Genomic DNA, 22,043 nt, shown 5'->3' on the forward strand with positions numbered 1-22,043 from the left:
TATGTATTGTTGTTTGGTTGACAAAAACGTGGGAAGTAGAACTTCTTAGGTAAGTGGAAATTCCTATGGAAAATAGAATTTTTTATGTTCAACCAAACAAAAAAATGTACTTCCTAGAAAATAAAATTTCATGAGCAATGCAAATTCTTAGAAAGTTATACTTTTCAACTTCAACCAAACGAGCCTTTAATGTTGTGTATGAGGGAAATTCCGAATTCGGGTCCAATTATCATCAAGTCTATTGTGGATTGTCAATCAAACTGTTATTGTTCAATCAAATTTATCCATACTAGTTTCCAGTTTCATTCAAATTTATGTTCAAATTTATGTTCTTTAATTTTAGTAAACATGGGTCAGGGTGGCTCGGGTCAGTATTGGACTTCTGTAGTATTATCTAGATGATGCTCCAAAAAGATATGCACATGTGATAAAACAACACAAATGGAGGGGTTAAGTAGATATTGTTGCTGCAAAGACATGGAAAATTGGTCTTTCTTCCCTATTCTGGAAAACAGAATACTGTCTCGCATCCATCTTCATTTGTTTATGTACATCAGCTTTTATTCTACAGTAATAACGAAAAATGAAAAGAAAAGTAACGTTTTTTTTATATTGGATTTCATATAGAAAGACGAACGCTGCTATTCATATCTTCTAATGCCTTAAATAAAGCCTTCCTATGCGCTTTCCTACTCTCGAGTCTTGCTTTACCAACGACCCAGCTTCTCGACCAGGCGATTCTCTATCTCCATTCTTTTTTGCATCATAACTGCATAGTTAGAGACCAAAGTTGGGTCTCCAGCCTTAACAGAAAGCTTACAATTTAACGATGTCTTTTCGAACTTGTCTTTGTACATGCACTCGAAGGGAACAAAACTGCCCTTTGCATTGCAGAGCCAGCCATGGGCAGCTCTCAGAGCACCACCCAATGATGCTGAATCTGTTGTTGGGAAGAGAAAACAAACAAGAATGGGGTAACCATCAGTTAGTTTCTTGTAACATACTGGAGCATGAATTGCATTTTCAGATTTATTCCCTTGTAACATCCAGGACCAGTAGTTAGTCTCCAGATATAAAGTAGATTATGACAAAAGAAACAAAAGGAAGAAGCAAAAATAGGGAAATTAATAATCGAGATTGACAGAATTGCAACTCAAAATTACAATGATCTGTAAGAGGAGAAGAAAGTCGAGAATTTAAGTCCATATACTCATCAAATAGCATATCATATTCGGTAAGATTAAAGTTAGGGAAGAATTAGAACTTTTAGCTATATCTTACATTGCCCCTACAAAAGAATCCTAGGATAGAACATTTTTAGAAGTAACCTCATTGGGGTTTTTTCCCAATCAGGTTGTTTGGTTCAAGAGAAAACATTTTAACCTTATCATGTTCAATGGACACTGTATTTCAATAGGAATCAGGTTCCAAACTTCAATTTTATTCGTAAAAATCATTTACTTGAGAATTTAGAGGAAACAGGCAGAAGAGGAAAGTGAGAGGACATGGATGAAAATGTGGCATTCCTTCTTTAAATGCGGAAATATAATCCGCCCACTGAAAAACTATTTTCAACTTCAAAACCATCTCTACCTCTTATCTCAGAGGAAAATGGAAAAAGAGAAAGTTATCCTACAAAACAGTTTTCCTTTGAATTAAACATAGCATAAGATTAAGGTTCTAGAGGTAGATTTCTAATTAATGGTTTGCTACTAGTTTTTGTTTTGAATTTCAAAGATAACATAAAAATATGAAAACCAAAAATAAGTTAGTTTCTGTTTCTTTATTGTCAGTTGTCCAAATAAACAGGATTAGAACGAGAATGAATACTTTAAATTTCATCATATAACTTTTATATCATATGATTTTAGAAATCATAAATCATAAATCCAAAAACTAGAAACTAGAGATATACCAAACAGGTCCTAAGCTACCAGTTCAGATATACTTATATCTTGCCTTGCTCACAAAAGAAAAATAAAATAAAACAATTTTCTGTTCCAATAGGATTAGCACTTAGCCCAGCCAGGTTTGACCTAAGCCAGCAACGGGCTTGTTTGGTTTCAAATTAGAGTTATTTATGCCCTCACACTATCATTTTGAGCAAGTTTGCATCAGTCTACTGGATCAGATAAAAGATTTGCTTCGTCTGACTAAGAATACATTCATCAAGCAAAAAATAATGCATACGGAAAATTATGTAGGCAATAGAAATTCCCATGATTTTCAAATCTGGGTTTTCAAATTCGGGTAGTTGTTTGGTTAACAGGAAGTGAGGAAGATGGGGGCAATAAAAATTCATGAGAATTTGAACTTCCCACAAAATGTACGAATTTATTTACATACCCTCCCCTTGGTCACTCACAAATCCTACATAAATTCCTATGAATTACAACTTCACTTTATGACTACCAAACAATTTAGACAAATTCATAGGAATTTCATAAGGGAATTAATTTCCCACAAATTGTAAATTCCTATGGGAATTTAATTCCCATTGCAACCAAACAAGCACTAAAATGCAAAACAACTTTCAAACACCTCTGAAGAGGCCACATAAGAAGCTGAAGGGACTCAAATGAATTTTTAAGTTGAGAAAAACAAAGAGAAGCAAAGCATTCCAGCAAGGAAGAGGATCGCTACATCATTTCAGTCTTGAAAAAAGCAACAAAACTCAACAGGAACCGAAAAGAGACTGACTACTGGAAACAAAACGTGGAGTAAATTTGGAGAAATTATTGCACTCAGATAGCTACTTAGGAGATAGAGTTAGTACTAGTACTTTAATCAGGTTACTTTAGCAAAATATTGGGATTCACCTGGTCTTTCAACAGTGTAGATATCACAGCCAAATATAGAAGCTAAGGAGCCAAGAATGCACTCATTGGCTGATGCTCCACCAGTAGCGATTAACCGTCTTGGAGGGAAACACATCCCGAATCTTTCAACGTGAGCTCGCATTGAGAGAAACTGGCCCTCTATCAGAGCTCGAACCTGCAAATAGTTGATAAATGATATCTTTAGGCAAACAATAATACTCATAATGTCAATAGCAGAAAGCAATTCTAACCTCAGAAGCGGCATCGAACTCTTTAACTTCCGATTCAACCACGTCATCAACAGTATTTCCCGTGAAATTTTTTAGTATGTATCGGTGGACACCAACTGAAACAAAATCAGGAAATTCAATCTCAAAATTACACTCAAAACCTTCAAGCACCAATTACCCTATGGTTCATCATTCTTCTTGTCATTACTCCTTCGGCTCATCTCTCTTTCTCATTAGGCGAACTCCCCCCCCTCCCTCCCCGGGCCACCCCAATCCCAACCCACAAAACAATATTAGACTCTGAAAAACAGCAATTTCTTGACATTTCCATCATTAAGCAGGTGCAGAGGAAGCACCATTAACTCTTTGAGGGAATATATGACTAATACTAACTTGAAAGCAAACTCCACACTGTTGGAAGTAAAACGTATGAATCCATGTAATTATCAAGTCTTCCATCCCATATATGCTCCACGTCACACTCACAGTCGATGTCTACGAAGAAACGCTAAAAACTTACCTGGTAAGGGGGGGAGAATTTCATGCTCTTTGTAGTAGAAACCTATCTTCCCACCTGCAGAACGCCAAACTGTAAACCACACAATTGATACAAATCGACAATCAACTTATGGAAAAGACCACCAACCATTAAGTGGAGGTGTTTGATGCATATAATTGTTGAACATATCCCATGATTTCTCTGCAAACTGATTGCGGATATCTAGCACCAGTGAAGATAATTGAATTATTACATGCTGCAAGATGTCCCAGCATTGATATATGTTGACTACTAAAATATATAGCACATACCTTCACGAGTCAATGACCCATTTTTGTAGCAGAGCATTACCATATAACCTTTTGTATCAACTGGATTAGGGAAAACATGACCTTCTAAACGAGGTTGTGGCTCATCAGTTATGCCAAATACCTGATTAAAGAATATAGCATTTCCATTCAATGATATTAACATAAGACATCGACCACTATTGGTTTTCCTTATTTTTCCTATATTCTTATACTTCCTCCGTTTCATAATACTCGCTACACTTTCCATTGTGGGAAGTTTCACATTACTTGCTACACTTCCTTTTTGGACAATAAACTCTCTCTATCTCTCTCCTCTCACATGGGTTCCTTTTCTTTTTACTCTCTACCTCTCTCTTCTCCAAAAATTGCCTAGGAGTCCGTGAATTGAGAAGTGTAGCAAGTAATATGAAACGGAGGAAGTATATAGAGATCTCATCTTTTTTTTTTTTTTTGCTTTTTGTCCTGCATGGTACAAATACCAAACGATTTGGATTATCAACTCACTGTGTCACTAGTCCCAAGACTAATCGCAAGATCGCCAGGAGAGTTGAGGGTCAAACCTGTATATTAAAAAAGATAAGCGAGGAAAAACATAATTTAGCCAAATATCTGAATCGGTGTATTCAGAGCAAGAATATACATATTCAAAATAAAATTCTGTAGATACAGTTCCATGATATATATAAATTTACTGCAAATCAAACTAAAGAACATTTGCTAAACTCAGTCCTTGCATATTTATCTAGTTTCATGAATACAAAAAGCCACATTAAACAGATTAATATCCCTTTGCAGTCAATAGGTGACTGCCATCAGAAGAACATTCAAGCTTGCATCAATTAGCATTTCATGAACATTTATAAGATTAATGCCACGTCAAAGGATTGATTGGGAATTTGAAAATCCACTGCTCTTTCTAGAGTTATTTGACGAGGTTTTGTGATTCCTAACAAAATTACATAGATAGACATCAGTCAGCATCATCCCTCTCATACCCCAAGAAGAGATGCTTTCTGTTTTCTAGTCTCAATCTTCACGGTGGTAAATTTTTCTATAAGGTAGCCTTTTCTTTGCTAATAAACCAAAAGAGAGCAGCAACAGTAGGAGGCATCGATGGATGAAAATATCACTACCATTGAGAACCAACCGCACATAGTAATGGCAGAAATCTATAAAAGATGAAAAACTATCAGTATGCATCTACTCCCCCAACCCCCACCCTGCGACATCGCATAGAGGAGCTTCGTGGACAGAATTAGCACAACTATATGCTACAGTTGTGTAAAAAAGATAACAATAAGTTTTAAGGCAAGTTAACAAACTCCTAGGAAAAGATAGGGCAATTGCAAAAGCAGATAAAACGCAATAAGTTCTTGGAAAAGGAGAATCAAAGATGAACAAAATCATGATCAAGAGAAACAGAAAACAGAGACCAGAAATTAGAAGTCAAACCAGAACCAAGAGAACCATACAGAAGAATCTTAGATGAAGGGAAACAAGCTACCTGCAAGGCTGTTTGGATTGTCTCCAGACCACTGGATAACCAAGCAATTCTTGCTGAAGCTATACCTGAAATAAACACATAGATATCACCATGACCACAAGTAATCATATAGCTGAAGAGCCTAAGTGCATAGCACTGAGATATAAATTTAACAGTAAAATATTTGGCAAATCAATTCTGTTCACATCATTAGCTAGGCAAGACCCCATCCAGGAGTTACCTAGAGCTTTTTTCCTTTTGCTATACATTTCCAAGGAGAGAGGACCTTTATTTCCATGAATTAGTATATCAAATGATATATGGAAGGTTAGCTTTGCCTTTTTTTTCCTGCTACTTGGGCCCTGTTCCAACAACGTCAGTAGCTGCTTTCCTCCAAAAGGAAATGTATAATTCCTCCTTTCCAACTCGTTTGGTATTCTTTTTTGAAGGAAAGGAAGGAAGGAAAAACATTACTTTCTATTATTTGGTGTAGTGGAAGTTCTTTCCTCTCAAACTCCCCCAATTTTGAGAGGAAAGAAGAGTTACCAGTTTATATACATCAATTTTCATCACCTTCCTTCCCCTTCCTATGCAATCCATATGGTTTCTAAAACCAAACAGGGAAAAGTCAGTTCATTGCTTTCTTTTCCTTTCTTTACGATCCAAATCCTCCCAATCAAACAAGTGTGCAAGTAGAATAAAAGACCAGCAACACTCACTACAATGATAGATCAGACTGGCCGACAGATAAGGCACATCATGGGACAACAATGGGAACGCCTCTCTCATACAGATAATCTTACTCAAATCAACACCTTTTTTCACTAGCTTGCAATCAGGGAAATCTCATGCCACCGGACATTCTTGTCAATCGTTATCTTTTATTTCCCATTTAATTTAGCAAGCACGGCGTGCACATTAATGTCAGAAAGAAGCAGGTACCAGCCACCCTCTTTTACATGATATCAAACTTGTGATATTCTAATATAACTAAAGTCTGGGAAAAACAAGTAAATAGGAGAAACAATAAGCAGTGTGATACTAACCTCTCCACGAAATATGGAGCAATAAAACCAGCAACAGCATATGCAGGAGCTGGCTTTCCAAGCTTTTCCTCCAAATTAGGTGCAGTAGCCTATACCAAGATGCAAAGAATAATATGAACAAGATTGCATCAAGCAGACATCACCAAAATAAAGTAGTAAAAAAGATCCTCGCAAAACCAAACTATCCAACAGGACTAAAAGGTCAAAATAAATGCAGCAAATTGCGTACATCTAAAGCCTTCTTAGACCATGCTCTCTGCTTGATATCCAATAAGTTCATTCCAGCACCATCTGTTTCATCAATGCAAGCATAGCTTCCTGTAAGAAGAGAGGCCATAAAAGAGCTCACAAGTGATATTCGCTCAGTTTGTTTATATACTTCAGGTTGTGTTTCATATATTCTCCGAATTTGAGGGCCTGTAAATCGTTCATGAGCACGAGAACCTGTGAGACAAGATAATTCCAATGCCCCTCCCACAGCCTCCTCTATTTTCTTGCATTGTTCAGTGGTACAACTATCCATCCATATTGGTGATTCTTTAATGGAGAAAGCTTCCGTAAATTGTTCTACCAACTGTTTCTTAGGATCCAAAGATGACAATATAGATGAACCTCCATACTTCCAATACACACTGCCATGCTGCTGTCCACTTCCGGACACTGCAGCAACCTTTCCAAAATCAATCTTTTTCGACAATTTTTGAAGCATCATATCAAAAGCCTCCACCCACATTAAGGTGGGAGATACAATCCGGCCATTAACAGAAGAATCACGATAAACTCCATCCTTGGTCTTATAATGGGGTAACTCAGAATCGAAATGAACCAGCTCCGCCGCAACAATATTAAAGTTTGAATCCAATACTGTAGCCTTAAAAGACCTAAAACAACCAAAATATCACATAATTCAGCCAACAATCTCTACATTACCATATCCAAATTCCTAGGATTATCATAATATTATTGCCCATTAACCAGGATAATATAAAAAAAAAAAACCTTATACAAATTTCATGAAGTTTCCACTAGCTACTTTAATCAAACTAGCCATTGATCCTTTCCAAAACAAATAAATAAAAAAACTAGCCATTGGGAACTAAAATTACTAAATTTTGGGTTCAATTGTGAAAATCAAATTCATATCAAGGCTGAAAACATAATTGAATCAGACATAAAAAAACAAAAAAAAAACACAACATTATCTATATATATAATTGCTAATGCCCAAAAAAAGGAATTTTTTTGCAGAAACATATGATTAAATTTACACAATAATAACAGCATTGCAGATTTATGAAACTAAACGCCAAAATTGCCAAGTGGGTATTCGGGTGAGAAGAAGACTCACTGAGTAGAACTGTCAAATCCCAGAAAGATAGAGTCTTGAGGGAGAGAGCAGTCCGCCATTGAAGAACTTGTTGAAGCTTTAAAAAATTGGGATTTTATTTGTTGATTGAAGGTGAGTTCGATGATCACTTTCTAACTTCTTTTTTTTTAGTTTTTGAAATGAATCCTTTTATATCAATTTGATTTTATGGCTAATTTGCATTTAAGAAGATAAGATCAAATGGGATAATTATAAATTCATGGATTAATCAGTTGGTAATTGATCAAGGATATAATTAGGATTAGATTTCTAATGATTTTACCCCCATATGTAAACACAAACATATTTCTTTTCGTGTTGAGATCCTCTAGAGTTTTAAAATAACTCTATACGGTAGAGTTCGTTAGATATCAGTCATTGATTAACAAATTAAAGGCTTATATTTTCTTTCCCAAAAATCCCCCCTATTTTCCCCTGAATATCCTGCCCATATCTTTTCCTTTCCTACTAATCATGAGCCCTTGATTTTATAATATATGGTCAGGATTTAACTCTACTTTGTAGAGTTTTCATAAAACTTATTGTTTCCTTTGTTCGAAATCAGGATAATCTACAAAGTAATCGAATAGTAGTTCAGTGTTAACGGAGTTAGTCATTTGTTAACCAAATCTTTTTAATTTTGTAATTATAATATCTGGATATACACTTTATTTTCTTGGCAGAAAACTTATCCATTCAGTGTTAATATCAATATTTATTCATTTTTAAGATCTATAGAAAATAAATAAATTTGTAATTTTGAATAACATTTTACTTAGCTAAAATCAATAGATCACTTAGTGCCTCCCATAATAATTGATATAATTCATATTTTTTATCTATCTCATATGCATTGATACACTTTCCAAAATCACAGCTTTCCACCAACTTTATGAATCAATTTTTTGAAGTGCCCTAACAATAATAAATTGGTTTTGTTATTTGTTGGCCTTAATTAGAACTATACATAAAAAAAACAACAAATTCCTATAATAAATGTATATGCCACATTCAATGGAATATATGGCATACTTAATAACAATAACTACACTATATAAGACTCATTAAGTTGGTTTTAGATAATAACTATTGATGACTTATTACTCACATTAAACACAATGCATTTGACATCTAAAAACTTCAACATACTAGAGCATTAAACCATATCCAATCTTCTAACAAAAAGTTACTGGCCTCATATACACGCGATGTGTGCGTTAATTTTAAAATAGTGTCTTATATCCACTTAAAATACAAAGTTCAAATGAAAAAGGATTTTGAAATTGTTTTCTTTTGTATTTTTTTTTTATTCTATTAAATCATTAAGGGTAATTTAGTATTTTTAAACGGATGCACCATCTTCCTCTCCCTTTCCTTATATAATAGATATTCATGTAGGATGAAAATCAGACAACAATTATAGATGCTAATTTTTATCAAGAAAAAAAGGTAACGGCTTTACATGAATTTAGATGCTAGATCTTTCGTTAAAAAATAAAAAGAAAAAATTAAGAGACAATGACTATAGTAGATTGATGCTGGTGTTATAACTTTATCTCTCAAAAAAATTAAGAGCATCATCAATCACGATCTTTAAAAAAGGTCATCGTACCCTCTTTCTAACTTTTTCTCTCTAAAAAATAACATTACACAATCCTTTTGCACCTATTCTCTCAATCATAAACCAAAAAAAGATCATCCCAACTAAGTTTACCTCTCTCTATTACTTTTTGACACCACCCAACTACTTTTTCTCTCTCATCACCCAACCACCATTATACAATATTTTTATTATTTACTTTTTAATAATATGAAATATTTATTACTAATTAATATTTTATTATTAATTAATTAAACTAATAATATATAAATTATAATTATCATTTCAATAATTAAGTTATCTACGTAATTAGCTTTTATTAATTATCTAACATTAGTAATCAATGTTTTTATTAATTGGTTGAATACCAAATTAGCTACCAATTTCTTACATGCGTACATAATTAACGATCTAATAATTAAAATAAGATACATAATTAGAATTTTTAATGTATTATTAATTTAGAGACATATAGATGTTGACAAATACGTAAAATGCTCTTAATTAGCGTTACGACCAATCTAATAATTGAATTAAGAATGAAATACATAAATTGCTACAGCGGTGGAACAATTATTTAAGAAAGAAATACATAAAAGACTTTTAATTAGCGTTACGACCAAACTTATGCCATATATTGGCAATCAAATCACGTTTCAAGGATTGATAATACACATGCTGATCTTCAATTGCATCTCTATTTACCATGTAAATTTTGATATCTATTAACCGATCATAATAATACTCAAATTGGTCATCATTATTACTTGTGTTTGTAGTAAACTCAGTAATATCTGCATAGTGTGCATATGTATCTCGTTCATCTTCCACAATCATGTTGTGCATGATAATGCAAGAAAACATGATATCATTGAGAATTTCTTCATCCCATTTGAGGGATGGTTTACGAACTATCGCAAATCGAGATTGCAACATCCCAAATGCTCTCTCAACATCTTTTTGAGCTCCTTCTTAGTGTCGAGCAAATAACTTGTCCTTGCGAGTCTAAGGACGTGTAACTAATTGAACGAATCTTGCCCAATTCGGATATATATACCATCATTGAGATAATAACCCTTATCATATTGATTACCATTTACGTAAAGTGCATGGGTGGTGCTCGACCTTCCTAAGTATCCCTAAAAACAGGAGATCGGTGAAGAACAATATTGCACGAACCTAGTATCCCAAAGAAAGAATGCCAAATTCATAAGTCACGATCAGCAGCAACTTCAAGAACTAAAATAACAACACCGTCTCTTCCTTGATATTGTGCTTTCTATGCCGTCAGACAAATTTTCCACTCCCAATGCATACAATCTATGGTGTAGATCATGTCTGGGAATCCACGTTCTTACCGAATCGAAGTAGTCTAGCCAAATCATTTGAAGTTGGTCATCTCAAGTACTCGACAACAAATTGGTTGATAGCCCCCTTTGTTAATTTCATTAATGCTACTCGAGTTGTGCTTTCACTAATTCGCACATACTCGTCAATCATGTATGCCGCTACCCCGTAAGCAAGTATTCGAATAGCAGTCATACACTTTTGTGAGGGCGATTGTTATGTTATAAAATAGTATTGCAAGTGCATGGTGTCTATTGTTAGCAGATAATTAGCAAATACGGGTCGATCTACAGTGAAAGGAATTCTAGAGATTGATGCTTAATTACTTGACTATTTAGAGAGAAAAGTTGTTGAATGATTAATAACTAAGCTATAATAAACTAGATCACAAGAGATGGAAATTTATCAAATAATTAAAAATCTAGGGCGTTCAATCGATCCACCATGCTTATACCAATCAGGAGGGTTCAGACAACTAATAATACTTAAGTATAGGGTCGAGCAAGTAGAGTAGGCGTTAATCCTATGGTCAGGTCTTAACACTCTCAAGGCAATATATGTAGTATTGTCACATCACATAATCAGACTCAGTAGTGTGAATAGTTCGTTCCGTCGAAATGTGTGACCTGAGCAATAAAGGTGCGCGACCCGGACACTAAAAACTGACAAAACTCCTCTTTCGCTCAATATGCCGGACCCGGGCACTTTTGGTGCGCGGCCGGGCAATTTAGTTGCGCGACCCAGGCACGAGCTCCTGCCTGGCATCTTTGTCTTCAGTAAATGCCCAGCTTCACCCAACCTTATCTACACATAATATTGAACCCCCAAAGCTCCTAGCACACGATTAAGTCACCATTCTCACAAATCTCCACCTTGACTTGCATCTTCTACAAGTACTCCACCTTGAAAAGATAACCATGATACCTCTCAACAATACATGAGATATCGAACCCTCCCAAGACTCACACATTGAACACTGTGTCGGGTTTTACCCTCTTTATCCTGGGTCGGGATTGCCTCCACCTTGAGGTAACAACCCCCAAAGGTGTTATATGTGACTATCAACGTTCAACAAGTCCAAGCAATGTTTGAGCTTGCGAGACGGAACTGGCTTGGTGAACATATCAGTTGGGTTATCAGCAGTCCCAACTTTCTTCACTATTATCCTTTTCTCACTCCTTAGTAAACGATATCGCACATCAATGTCCTTAGTTCTATCATCATGCACCTGATCCTTGGCAAGACAAATAGCACTCAAGCTATCACAATGCAGAGTCGCTCGATCATGATGTAGACCCATTTCACTGACCAAACCACGTAACCATATACCCTCCTTTGGCGCAGCCGTTAGAGCCATGTACTTAGCTTCCGTAGTAAACAAAGTCACTGAAGACTGCAACGTAGCCTTCCAACTAATCACGGACCCTCTTAGAGTGTATACATACCCACTCATGGCCTTCTAGTGTCTATATCCACAGCATAATCTGAATCAGAATATCTGGTCACTAAACACTCAGTATCATTCCCATATATGAGACCCACATCCATTGTTCCCTTCAAATAGCGGAAAATATTCTTCACAACTTGCCAGTGTTCCTTCCCAAGTTGAGTCATAAACCTACTAACAACACTAATTACATGAGCTATATCTATCCTAGTGCACACCATAACACACATCAAACTACCAACAACACTAGCATACCGAACCTTAGACATGTACTCCTTCTCCTCATCAGATTGAGGAGAAAGAACAATAGAAAGACGAGCATTAGCAACAGCGGGAGTATCAATAGATTTTGTAATACTCATACCAAATTTGTCGAGTACCTTCAAGATGTAACTTTTTCTAAGATGGTAAAAGTTTCTTCTGAGCACGATCCTTATAAATCTCCATGCCTAGAATCTTTCTTGCTGCTCCTAAGTCTTTCATGTCAAACTCGGAACTCATAAGCTTTTTTAATTTCAATACGTCTGACTTCTTCTTCGCTGCAATAAGCATGTTATCAACATATAATAATAAATAAATATAATAATTGTCCTCCAGCTTGCAATGATAAACACAACAGTCATAAAGGACTCATGTCAAATCCATGTTCAACCATGAAGCTGTCAAACCTTTTATACCACTGCTTAGGTGACTGCTTAAGTCCATACAAAGACTTCTTCAGTCGGCAAGCAAAGTTCTCCTTCCCTAAAACAACGAATCCCTCTGGTTGACTTATCTGAATATCCTCCTCCAACTCTCCATGTGAGAAAGCTAAGTTCACATCTAACTGCTCAAGCTTCGGATTAGTGTTACTATTGCTAATAACACTCTAATAGAAGTATGACATAACACATGTGAGAAAATCTCATTGTAGTCTACCCCTTCCCGTTGACTGAACCCTTTTGCATCTAGTCTGGCTTTGTATCTGATACTGTCACCCTCTGAAATTTCTTCTTTCCTCTTGAACACCCATTTGCAACCTACCACCTTACGTCCATTTGGCACCTTCTTGAGTTCCCATGTATGATTCTTGTAAAGAGACTTCAACTCCTCACTCATAGCAACTAACCACTTGGATGATTCGTTACTAGCAACTGCTTCCTTGTACGACATTGGTTCAGGTGACTCTATATCATTGGCTACATGTAATGCATAACCAATCATCTCCTATACACGGCAGTTTTGACCAGGAACTTTTCGGCCTTCAATCTGTTCAATCAGTCTCTGCGTCTTCTCCTAGGTCCTTTCTAACCTTCATCAATAGTTTCCTCATGATCAGGCTCAAGTTCAGTTGTTTCATCAGCAACAACTCCATCTGTTTGACTAGTATCTACAGTAGGAGAATTTACTAGAACATCATCCTCCAACCTCTAACTAAATTCTTCCTTCCCCTCATCTTTTCACCAAAAAGGAACAATGATCAACACTCAATTACTCAAGGACGCAGCCATAGCTACAAAACTGAAGGAGGAGAGCCTTCTTTGCATAAATCTGGCGATTTCTATTTCATATGGGAGTCCTTATGCTTGGAAGATGTTTTACTCTGGTGAAGCATCCAATCTGTTGAGCAAAGACTCCTTCGAAGCCTTGAAGAAAGTGATGAAGACAGCTGAGGAAATGTTTAACACCCCTCCTTGTAAGTCTCCCAAACCTAAACCTACAATTATGGTTTTTGTTCAAAAAAAATAAAGGAGATGGGGTTGAGATTAGTGAGCCTAACACTGAGCAAAAGAGAAAGAAACTTAAGCTACCCCCCATGAACAAACCACCAATTGTCTGCGGATTGAGGGCATTGGGTTCCAATGAGAGCTCTACACCCATAAGGAAGGGAAAAGCAAAAGTTTTTGAGGTGAAGCTGGAATTGGTGATCATTCGAATGAAGACTAAGCTAAGGCTTGCCTTGGGAGGGGATGTATATCAGAGATACTGCATTTGCAGAAGGGAGGAAATGGCATGATATGTTTTGCAAGGATGCTGATAGAAAGCTTCGTCTTTTTAAGGTGTATGAAGGCAATGAGGAATAATATGATGACGAGGGTCCTGAGATTCCCCTAAGTCCTTGTCGTGAAGGGGAAGAATTGGATCCTGATGAACATTCTTTCCTATTATTGCACAAAGGAACTCAAAGGAGTCCATGAGGTTCTAATATTTTCCTCTTGTCTTTTAGTTTACTCCATATGCTTATCTTTGTTTACGTTTTTATGTTTTAGTGTGTTTATCACAAAAAATTGATTGTTTTGTTATTAATTTCATTTTCTTACTCCAAATTGTTGTTATGAAAAGTAGAAGAATTGGTTGAATTTGAACTTTATATTTGTGATTTTTGGTTAGGTTTTTGGGCTGCTAGTGCAAATTTAGTGTTGCATTGTTGTGCGAACTGCTATAAGAATGACATGAAGTGTCTTGTTTCCTTGTGGCAATGTTGGGTATCATATCTTTTATTGTTCATTGCTACATTTATTCTAGAGGAATCTTAGGTGTGGCATGCAATATATGCATATTTGGCTAAACGGGTCAGAAACAACATTTTCGACTCCGTTTGCTTTGTTCTGGGTATTACAAATTGCTTATTTTTGCGGTCAGTATTTTCATGAATTATTGAGAACTCTGCTATGTTTGAGGTGATGGTGATTTTTTTGGTAAGGTTTTGATTATATGCTTCCTGCATTAGTCGCACTTTTGTTGGATTTCTGAATTCTTAGATATGAATTTTATGATTATGATTCTTTCCTAAGGAATAGCATAAAGGAGTATTTGATTAATTGGTTGTGTTTCAGATGAATTCTAAGTTTCAAGGATGAGAGATTTCTAACAATACCTATAACTTAAAGTCCAAGGATTACGGAGTTTACTAGGCATGATTATATTGTTCTAAAGGTGATTGATCACCTGTGGCTATAATTTTCTAAAGGCCTACTGATCCTGCTGTATTTGTATGCATAGACTTATTAGGATGCATTTATATTTTTTGGATATCAATTTCACCTGATTTATACTATTCCTTTCTTTTTTCTGCAATTTCAGATACTGAATATTGTGATATGGGGTGTTTCTGCATTTTCAAATACTGAAAAATACTTCATAGTAATCAGTAACAAGAAAATGTGAACTTCTATAAATAGTTTTTTTTTACCTTGCGGGTTAGTTTTGTTTGTGTGTTTGAATCTAAAGACTGGAATGGTAGACTTCTTATATGTAAAATGTGAGTGATTATTGTAGTTTTTGTAGAGTTCAATCTTTTCATTACCTTGTCAATGGGTTCTTAATTTTCCCCTCTGGATTACTTAATATACTCCATGTGCATTTTGAAGTGTGTGATGGCATAACTTGAGAAGTTGGGGTAAAAGTACGACTTTGTAGCAGTGAAGTGCATTATCTCTCACATGATTGTAGATTTGGAAAGAATTTCGAATATGGTAAGTGAATTTAGGAAAAAAAAAAAAGGTGAAGGGGTGAAAAGGTTGGTCCTTTAATAGGGAAGAAAGAACGTAGGTCCAATTTAAATTTGAAGCTCAATGATGAGCATCTCAAAAAAAAAAAAATTCCTATTGTTTTCATTTCATATTGACTTTGGATAAATAAATATGCATAATTTTTAGCACTTTTTCGATAAAAATTATGAATTGAGGATTCTCCAATGAACCAAATAAACTTACTTTCCATTAACAAGAAAGGATGCATTACATTACTCCACCATTCTCAGTTACATGCACGTTTTCCACAAGTAACCTTCTTTGTGCTATTGTAAGATTACATTTCTGCCTTCTAATAATCGCTTCAAGTTGTTCTACTTCCTCAACCATTTCTTCTTACTAATTGTCTACGCCTTCTTGTAACTTTAAAATTACCCCAGGTAGCTATTCAACAAAGAAGAACGTGGGATCATCAATTTCTCCATCCTACATACTGATCAAACGCAAAATTTCCTGATATTTTGGTTTTTTGGGACTATACAGATAGATGTGCAGCCTTAAATTAGTATAGAGGTGTGTATGCAATTGCTAGGTGTAAGTGCAGTTTTTTGTTTGGGTAAACAATAAAACACTCAAAAGTAGGAAGAGGAGGAGATGGAAACCGTTTCTCAAGTTTGTAAATGTTTATGTAGGTGTTTGATTTTCAAACTCAGCCTTATTAACTTTACTGTTTGAATCTCTTTGTTTTAAAAATCATTAAAGTTCTGCCTAAGTTGTTTTGGATAAAAGTTGTTAGATTAACTATTAAAGTTGCACTTAATTTACCTTTAATGTATTATGTTTTTATGTGAAATTAACGATTATATAAACCATGTTTGCACATCAAAATTCAACACTTTACCAAATGCAACTAATACAACAAGCATATTTACCGCTTGGTTGAAATTCGTGCAAAATGGGCATCCGCCTAACTAAGGCTAACTGACTACGAATATCACTATTACACTATTTTGGGACACCGCATGCGGAGCAACAACGAATATGAGCAAAAGGTCGGATTATTCTTGTTCATTTTTCCTTTTATTTATATCCCACCAAATGTGTGAAGATTACTGAAGGATTTAATAATATTTAGAAAGATATAAAAAAAATTAGAGACCCTTATATTAAAGAATTAATTTTTGATTAGAGAAAATAGAACCTAAAAACCTCATCTTCAATATTTTTGCAGCTTGTGCAAAGCTTGTTTATCATGGAAAACTACTCTCTACCTCAGGGCTCCCTCTTTCTGGGTTTGGATTGTTCTACTCAGTAAGTCCCCCTTTTTCCTTTTTCTTCAATTTTCATATTTAATCCTCTTCTACCATTTGTTTTGATTTTGGGTTTTAGCACTCACATTCTTCATTCTATAAATCTAACACATCAGCTATAATCTTCAATCTATTATTATTATTGGCTTAATCACCTTTTTGGTGCTTCTTTGGTAAGAATGCATTGTTCTATTAATATATACCCAAAGCCTCAATTAAGTTTTAACTACCTCAATTTTGGTGTTAGTGATCTTGCTAATTTTAATCTGTGGTTAAACACTTGAATTGATTAATTTTTAGCATTATATGTGTAGTGTAACTGACATTTCTTAATGATGTTGTTGTTCATGTTGACAGTTGTATATAGTTGGGTTAAATTAAATTGTATTAAAAGACTTTTTCTTGGTGTGTTTAGGTCCTTGAAAGCCACTATTTTGGATTCCAACCTTGTAATTGTTGCTACAGAATTTGTTCACTTTGATTCAGAATTACCCCATTACAAAACCAAAGATGGAGTATATCGCGACCCTGTGATTAATGGCCGAATTGTTTCCCCTACTATGATGTGGGTCGAAGCTCTTGATTTGATGCTTGAAAAATTATCAAAAAAAGTTGATTTTGCGAAGATTGCTTCAATTTCTGGGAGTGCACAACAACATGGTAGTGTATATTGGAAAATTGGGAGCTCCATGGTATTGTCATCTCTTGATCCCGGAAAGAGGTTAAAAGATCAACTTAGTCAGTCATTTCCCTTGGAAGAGTCACCCATTTGGATGGACTGCAGCACAACAGAACAATGCAGGAAGATTGAGGAGGCTGTTGGGGGTGCATCGGAATTATATCGTCTCACTGGGTCTCGTGCCCATGAAAGATATGTGGGCCCACAAGTTCGAAAGATATATGAGACTAGACCTGAAGTATACCATAATACAGAGAGGGTGTCCCTTATTAGCTCTTTTATGGGATCTCTTTTTATTGGAGCTTATGCTTGCATTGACGAAACTGATGGCGCAGGGATGAACTTGATGGATATAAAGAAACGAGAGTGGTCAAATTTGGCTTTAAATGTATGCCAGCTTGCTCATCACATTGTTGCTGAAATAATTTTCAGTTTTATGTTGTCAGGATTTAGACTTATTATATCTTCAGCATTGATTACCTAATATAAAAGGTGCTCACTACAGGCAACAGCACCGTCTTTGGAAGAGAAGCTCGGGAAGCTAGCTCCAGCATTCGCTGTTTCCGGTATCATTTCCCCATATTTTGTTGAGAGGTGAGTACACCTTGAATTGGGTTGTACCACTAGTGTTTTTACTATAATAAAAGAAATGGAGATCTGTGAATTATGTTTAGGAAGTTGAGCATCAAAGCATCACCAGCTATCCTTGCCTCATAAACCTTTCAGATTTAACTTCAACAAGAACTGTTTGGTTATTCAATGGTCAGGAGATAATCCAAACAGCCTTGCAGGTGCTTACTTATTTTTTGCTTACGATGAAGTTATGGCTTGCTTTCCTTGTTCTTTTTTTTTTTTTTTTTGGTCTTTCCATGGTTCCATCACCTCTGCTGTGTTAATAATACCTGTCTGAACTTCTATTGGATCCTAACAAGGTAGATTTTGAAGTGGGAAGATTAAGAACTTATTTTAGGCATGAGCATTGGCTAACATTTGGATTTTGTACTCTCATTTTTTTTTTTTTTTGGAAATTGGAGCCAGCTTAATTAATTAGATAAAAAGTTTGATACATGCCTATGGGCCGAAAATGTTCCATCATTCAAGTTTTGAGGAATCTTACTAAGATTAGATTTTTCCGCAACATAAATATTAATATAATCCGAGTGAGGGTTACTCAAAATACACAAGGTATTGAAACCATCCGTACTCCCTTTGGCATTTCGAGCAATACTATCCGCAAGCATATTGGCTCCTCTCTTTTTTCATGGCATAGCCTAGTGTAGCTTCGATCTTGGAGCAACTCCCTGCAAAGATCAATGAGATATGATAGATAATTTTTTACACACGAAGTCCGATTTATCATATTAATTGTCTGCAGACAATCTGAAGCAATCATGCAATTTTCCCATTGGTTTCGGTATACCCATTGTAAAGCTAGCAAGATGCAGTAGACTTCGGCCTCAAGGGCATCACTGGTATAGGTGGAAAATTGCACAACTTCCGCCCAATCAGTATTGTGGTTACGGCAAACAAGGCCTAAGAAAGCTTGGTTTGATCCATGAAAAAAAGAGGCATCAGTGTTTATTTTTAGTTGGTTTCCACGGAACATTTGTGGAGGAGGAGGGGTTGGGAGCTTTTCCCGCCTTAGTTTGGTTCTGAGTGAAGAACCATTTGGTGGCCGTCCAACTAGAGTTCTTTAAGAGGTCGACTGATGGTGTGTTTTTTTTCTTGAAAAGTGAAGAATTTCTCCTGTTCCATATGGCCCAACTCCCAAGAGGTGAAAACAGAGAACATTTCTTGGAATAGGAGAATTTGGTTGGTGGTGGTTTGAGGTTATCAGATCCTTGAACCAGATTATGAATGGGATGGCGAGATTTAGAGAGACTCCAGCTAAGTCCCAAATCTCGCGAGCTCACAGACAATTGCGGAGCACATGGTTCATGTCCTCAACCTGGGATGGGAAGAATACACAGTGAGGGGGGAAAGATGGAATTCCATGATGGATGTTAGCATTAACAGGCATCCTACCCCACCAAGTTTGCCAAATGAACATGTTTTTTTAGGATGACCCGGAGCCTTCCAGATCTCCTTTCTCCCACCTTAGCCATAAAATCTCCTCTTTTAGAGCTATTTAATTTGTTACAAATAAAGCGGGACTGCTTTGGGAAGACATCCAAGATGAAACTATTTTGAGTTAATTGATAGTTGAGTCTATATTACACACAAGGTATAGCTAGGACTGATAGGGATATAGTTGGGACTGATGGTGTAAATTTTTCTGTTTCTTTTATTGAAGGTGCTTATGAAGATTTCTAGAACTTTCAACTTTTCTTTAGCTTACTATTTGTGTCGTTTTCATTGCCGGTCTTGTGGTCCATTATTCTTGACCTATTATTGACTTATTCTTCTATGTAATCCTAAATTGACCTGTGTACACTTGGACATGAACTGGATGCACCACTTCGCTGTAGCTATATATGTTGCTTGTATATTTATTCCTTGACTCTGCACACAAGTCCTACGATGTTCCATTAATCCATTTATAAGGATAACATTGATATCTGAGATCAATTGCATTGCGTTTTTGTTTTCACTGCAGGTCTGGCACTAAATGCTGGTGATCTCGCCATAAGTCTTGGCACAAGTGACACAGTGAGTTAAAATTTTTCTCATAATAGATCAGTCGGTAAATCTTATTACTGACTACTGAATTTCTTTTTTGTTTGTTGATTATTTAATATATTCTTTTCTTGTTTGCTTAAAGGTATTTGGATTGATTGATGATCCTGAACCTTGCTTAGAAAGCCATGTTTTCCCTAATCCTGTAGATACAAATGGCTATATGGTGATGCTAGTCTATAAGAATGGGTCTCTGACTCGGGAAGGTGCGTAGTGTTATACCATAATTGCTTCAATAGTGTTGCTGCAATATACTTCATGTTATATTTGCAATAAGGTTTACTGGGAAAAAAATGGAGTATTTACACGATGGCTTACTGATGTTGTGAATTGATGTTCTTCATTAGATATCCGCAACTGCTATGCAGAGGAATCTTGGGAAGTTTTCAACAATTATCTGCAACAAACACCACCTCTTAATGGTGCGTATCCATCGTTAATGTCAATGTGGTGAAAGTGCTAACTTAACCTGATGTATATGCTTCCAACATTTACAGAAGGGAAGTTGGGTTTTTACTACAAGGAGCACGAAATTCTTCCTCCTCTACCTGGTAAGTGATAGCTACAGCTCCACCCTGTTTAACACTAGCTATAAATTAGACATCCTTTTCCCTGATGCTTTCCTCACTCGTTTTTTCGATAAATTAAGGAACTACTTCCTCCGTAACAGAAAGAATGCAACAATTCCGTATTATTTGTGAGGTATAAAATATTCAATTGTTGCATTCTTTCTGTTACGGAAGAAGTATATAGTATTATCCACCAGTTATTTGGAACATTATCTTTCAAATAAGTAATGACCCTATGTTCCTAGTTTCATGCCTAAAGTAGATTTATATATAGCACTATTGATCAGAGGACTTCATAGGAGAAGAAAATGTTTTCACTTAATTAAGCTTTTCAAATTTGCTTCCCAAGAGATGTCATACAAAGAGACTAACTTCTTTCCTTCGTATATCAATAAGCTGGTTTCCACAGATACGCTCTCGAAAATTTCAGGGGTGAAAGTATGGATGGTGTAACTGTACAGGAGGTCCAAGAGTTTGATGCTCCTTTCGAGGTTCATATTCTAAATCATATACTTCTATAACTATTATGCTTTTATAGTTTTATGTCTCTTAATATGCAAATAAAGTCATCCTTTCACATAAAAATTGTGATATTGCTTGCAGGTCCGAGCACTAATAGAGGGGCAGCTCCTATCAATGCGAGCACATGCTGAAAGAGTGGGGATGGTGATTCCACCTAAACGACTAATAGCCACGGGAGGCGCATCATCAAATGAGTGCATTCTCAATGCTATTGCATCTGTATTTGGATGTGATGTACATACTGTCCCGAGGCCAGGTAAAATGCATTATTCCTCTACAACTCAAGGGTAAAGTCATCAACTAATATTTGTCAGTTGCTGACTCGTTCTACATGTATCTTCATAGATTCGGCGTCTCTAGGAGCTGCGTTAAGAGCTGCGCATGGTTGGACGTGCCATGAAACATCAAGTTTTGTTCCTGTTCGGTTCTTGTATGAAGACAAGTTGGAGAAGACATCTCTTAGCTCGAAGATTTCTGTGAATGCCGGAAACCCAGCATTGTCATCAAAATATGCAATGCTGATGAGGAAAAGATTAGAAATTGAAGATCACCTTGTCAAACAGTTTGGACGTGTATCAACTTAACATTAAGGATCCAATATAGTGGATTTATAATTAGTAAACATTAGGCTGTATGTAAGATGAAATTTGAGTATTTGACGTTCTGATTATTTGAAGTAAATGTTTC

At 35.9% G+C, this 22,043-nt stretch overlaps 2 protein-coding genes across 2 annotated transcripts; one reads left to right on the forward strand and one right to left on the reverse strand.

The window, feature by feature from the left end:
* Positions 1-478: 478 nt before the first annotated feature.
* Positions 479-7,984, reverse strand: LOC104884499 (xylulose kinase 2). Its single transcript, XM_010669158.4, has 11 exons — positions 7,737-7,984; positions 6,618-7,269; positions 6,389-6,477; positions 5,364-5,428; positions 4,364-4,419; positions 3,860-3,980; positions 3,696-3,770; positions 3,570-3,623; positions 3,071-3,165; positions 2,820-2,994; positions 479-940 (listed from the first exon to the last, which is right to left on the reverse strand). Exons 1-11 carry the CDS (start codon positions 7,793-7,795, stop codon positions 708-710), a joined length of 1,674 nt encoding a protein of 557 aa, XP_010667460.1. The 5' UTR covers positions 7,796-7,984; the 3' UTR covers positions 479-707.
* Positions 7,985-16,770: 8,786 nt separating this feature from the next.
* LOC104884500 (xylulose kinase 2) lies at positions 16,771-22,037 on the forward strand. Its single transcript, XM_010669159.3, has 11 exons — positions 16,771-16,911; positions 17,326-17,977; positions 18,095-18,183; positions 18,316-18,380; positions 20,186-20,238; positions 20,351-20,471; positions 20,613-20,687; positions 20,763-20,816; positions 21,231-21,325; positions 21,438-21,612; positions 21,702-22,037. The coding sequence occupies exons 1-11, from the start codon at positions 16,853-16,855 to the stop codon at positions 21,938-21,940; spliced, it is 1,677 nt and encodes a 558-aa protein (XP_010667461.1). The 5' UTR covers positions 16,771-16,852; the 3' UTR covers positions 21,941-22,037.
* The last annotated feature ends 6 nt before the right edge of the window (positions 22,038-22,043 follow it).

The sequence above is a fragment of the Beta vulgaris genome, chromosome 1 (genome assembly GCF_026745355.1).
Source record: "Beta vulgaris subsp. vulgaris cultivar EL10 chromosome 1, EL10.2, whole genome shotgun sequence".
NCBI lineage: Eukaryota > Viridiplantae > Streptophyta > Magnoliopsida > Caryophyllales > Amaranthaceae > Beta > Beta vulgaris.

Bases quoted from the DNA above. Each gene is read 5' to 3' on its own strand.
- LOC104884499 (XM_010669158.4), bottom strand. From the start codon at position 7,795: ATGGCGGACTGCTCTCTCCCTCAAGACTCTATCTTTCTGGGATTTGAC. The intron at 7,270-7,736 runs GTGAGTCTTCTT...TGGTTGTTTTAG, and splicing joins GGATTTGACAGTTCTACTCA to GTCTTTTAAGGCTACAGTAT. The intron at 4,420-5,363 runs GTAGCTTGTTTC...TTTAATATACAG, and splicing joins CAATCCAAACAGCCTTGCAG to GTTTGACCCTCAACTCTCCT.
- LOC104884500 (XM_010669159.3), top strand. From the start codon at position 16,853: ATGGAAAACTACTCTCTACCTCAGGGCTCCCTCTTTCTGGGTTTGGAT. The intron at 17,978-18,094 runs GTATGCCAGCTT...TGCTCACTACAG, and splicing joins GGTCAAATTTGGCTTTAAAT to GCAACAGCACCGTCTTTGGA. The intron at 18,381-20,185 runs GTGCTTACTTAT...TTTTCACTGCAG, and splicing joins TAATCCAAACAGCCTTGCAG to GTCTGGCACTAAATGCTGGT.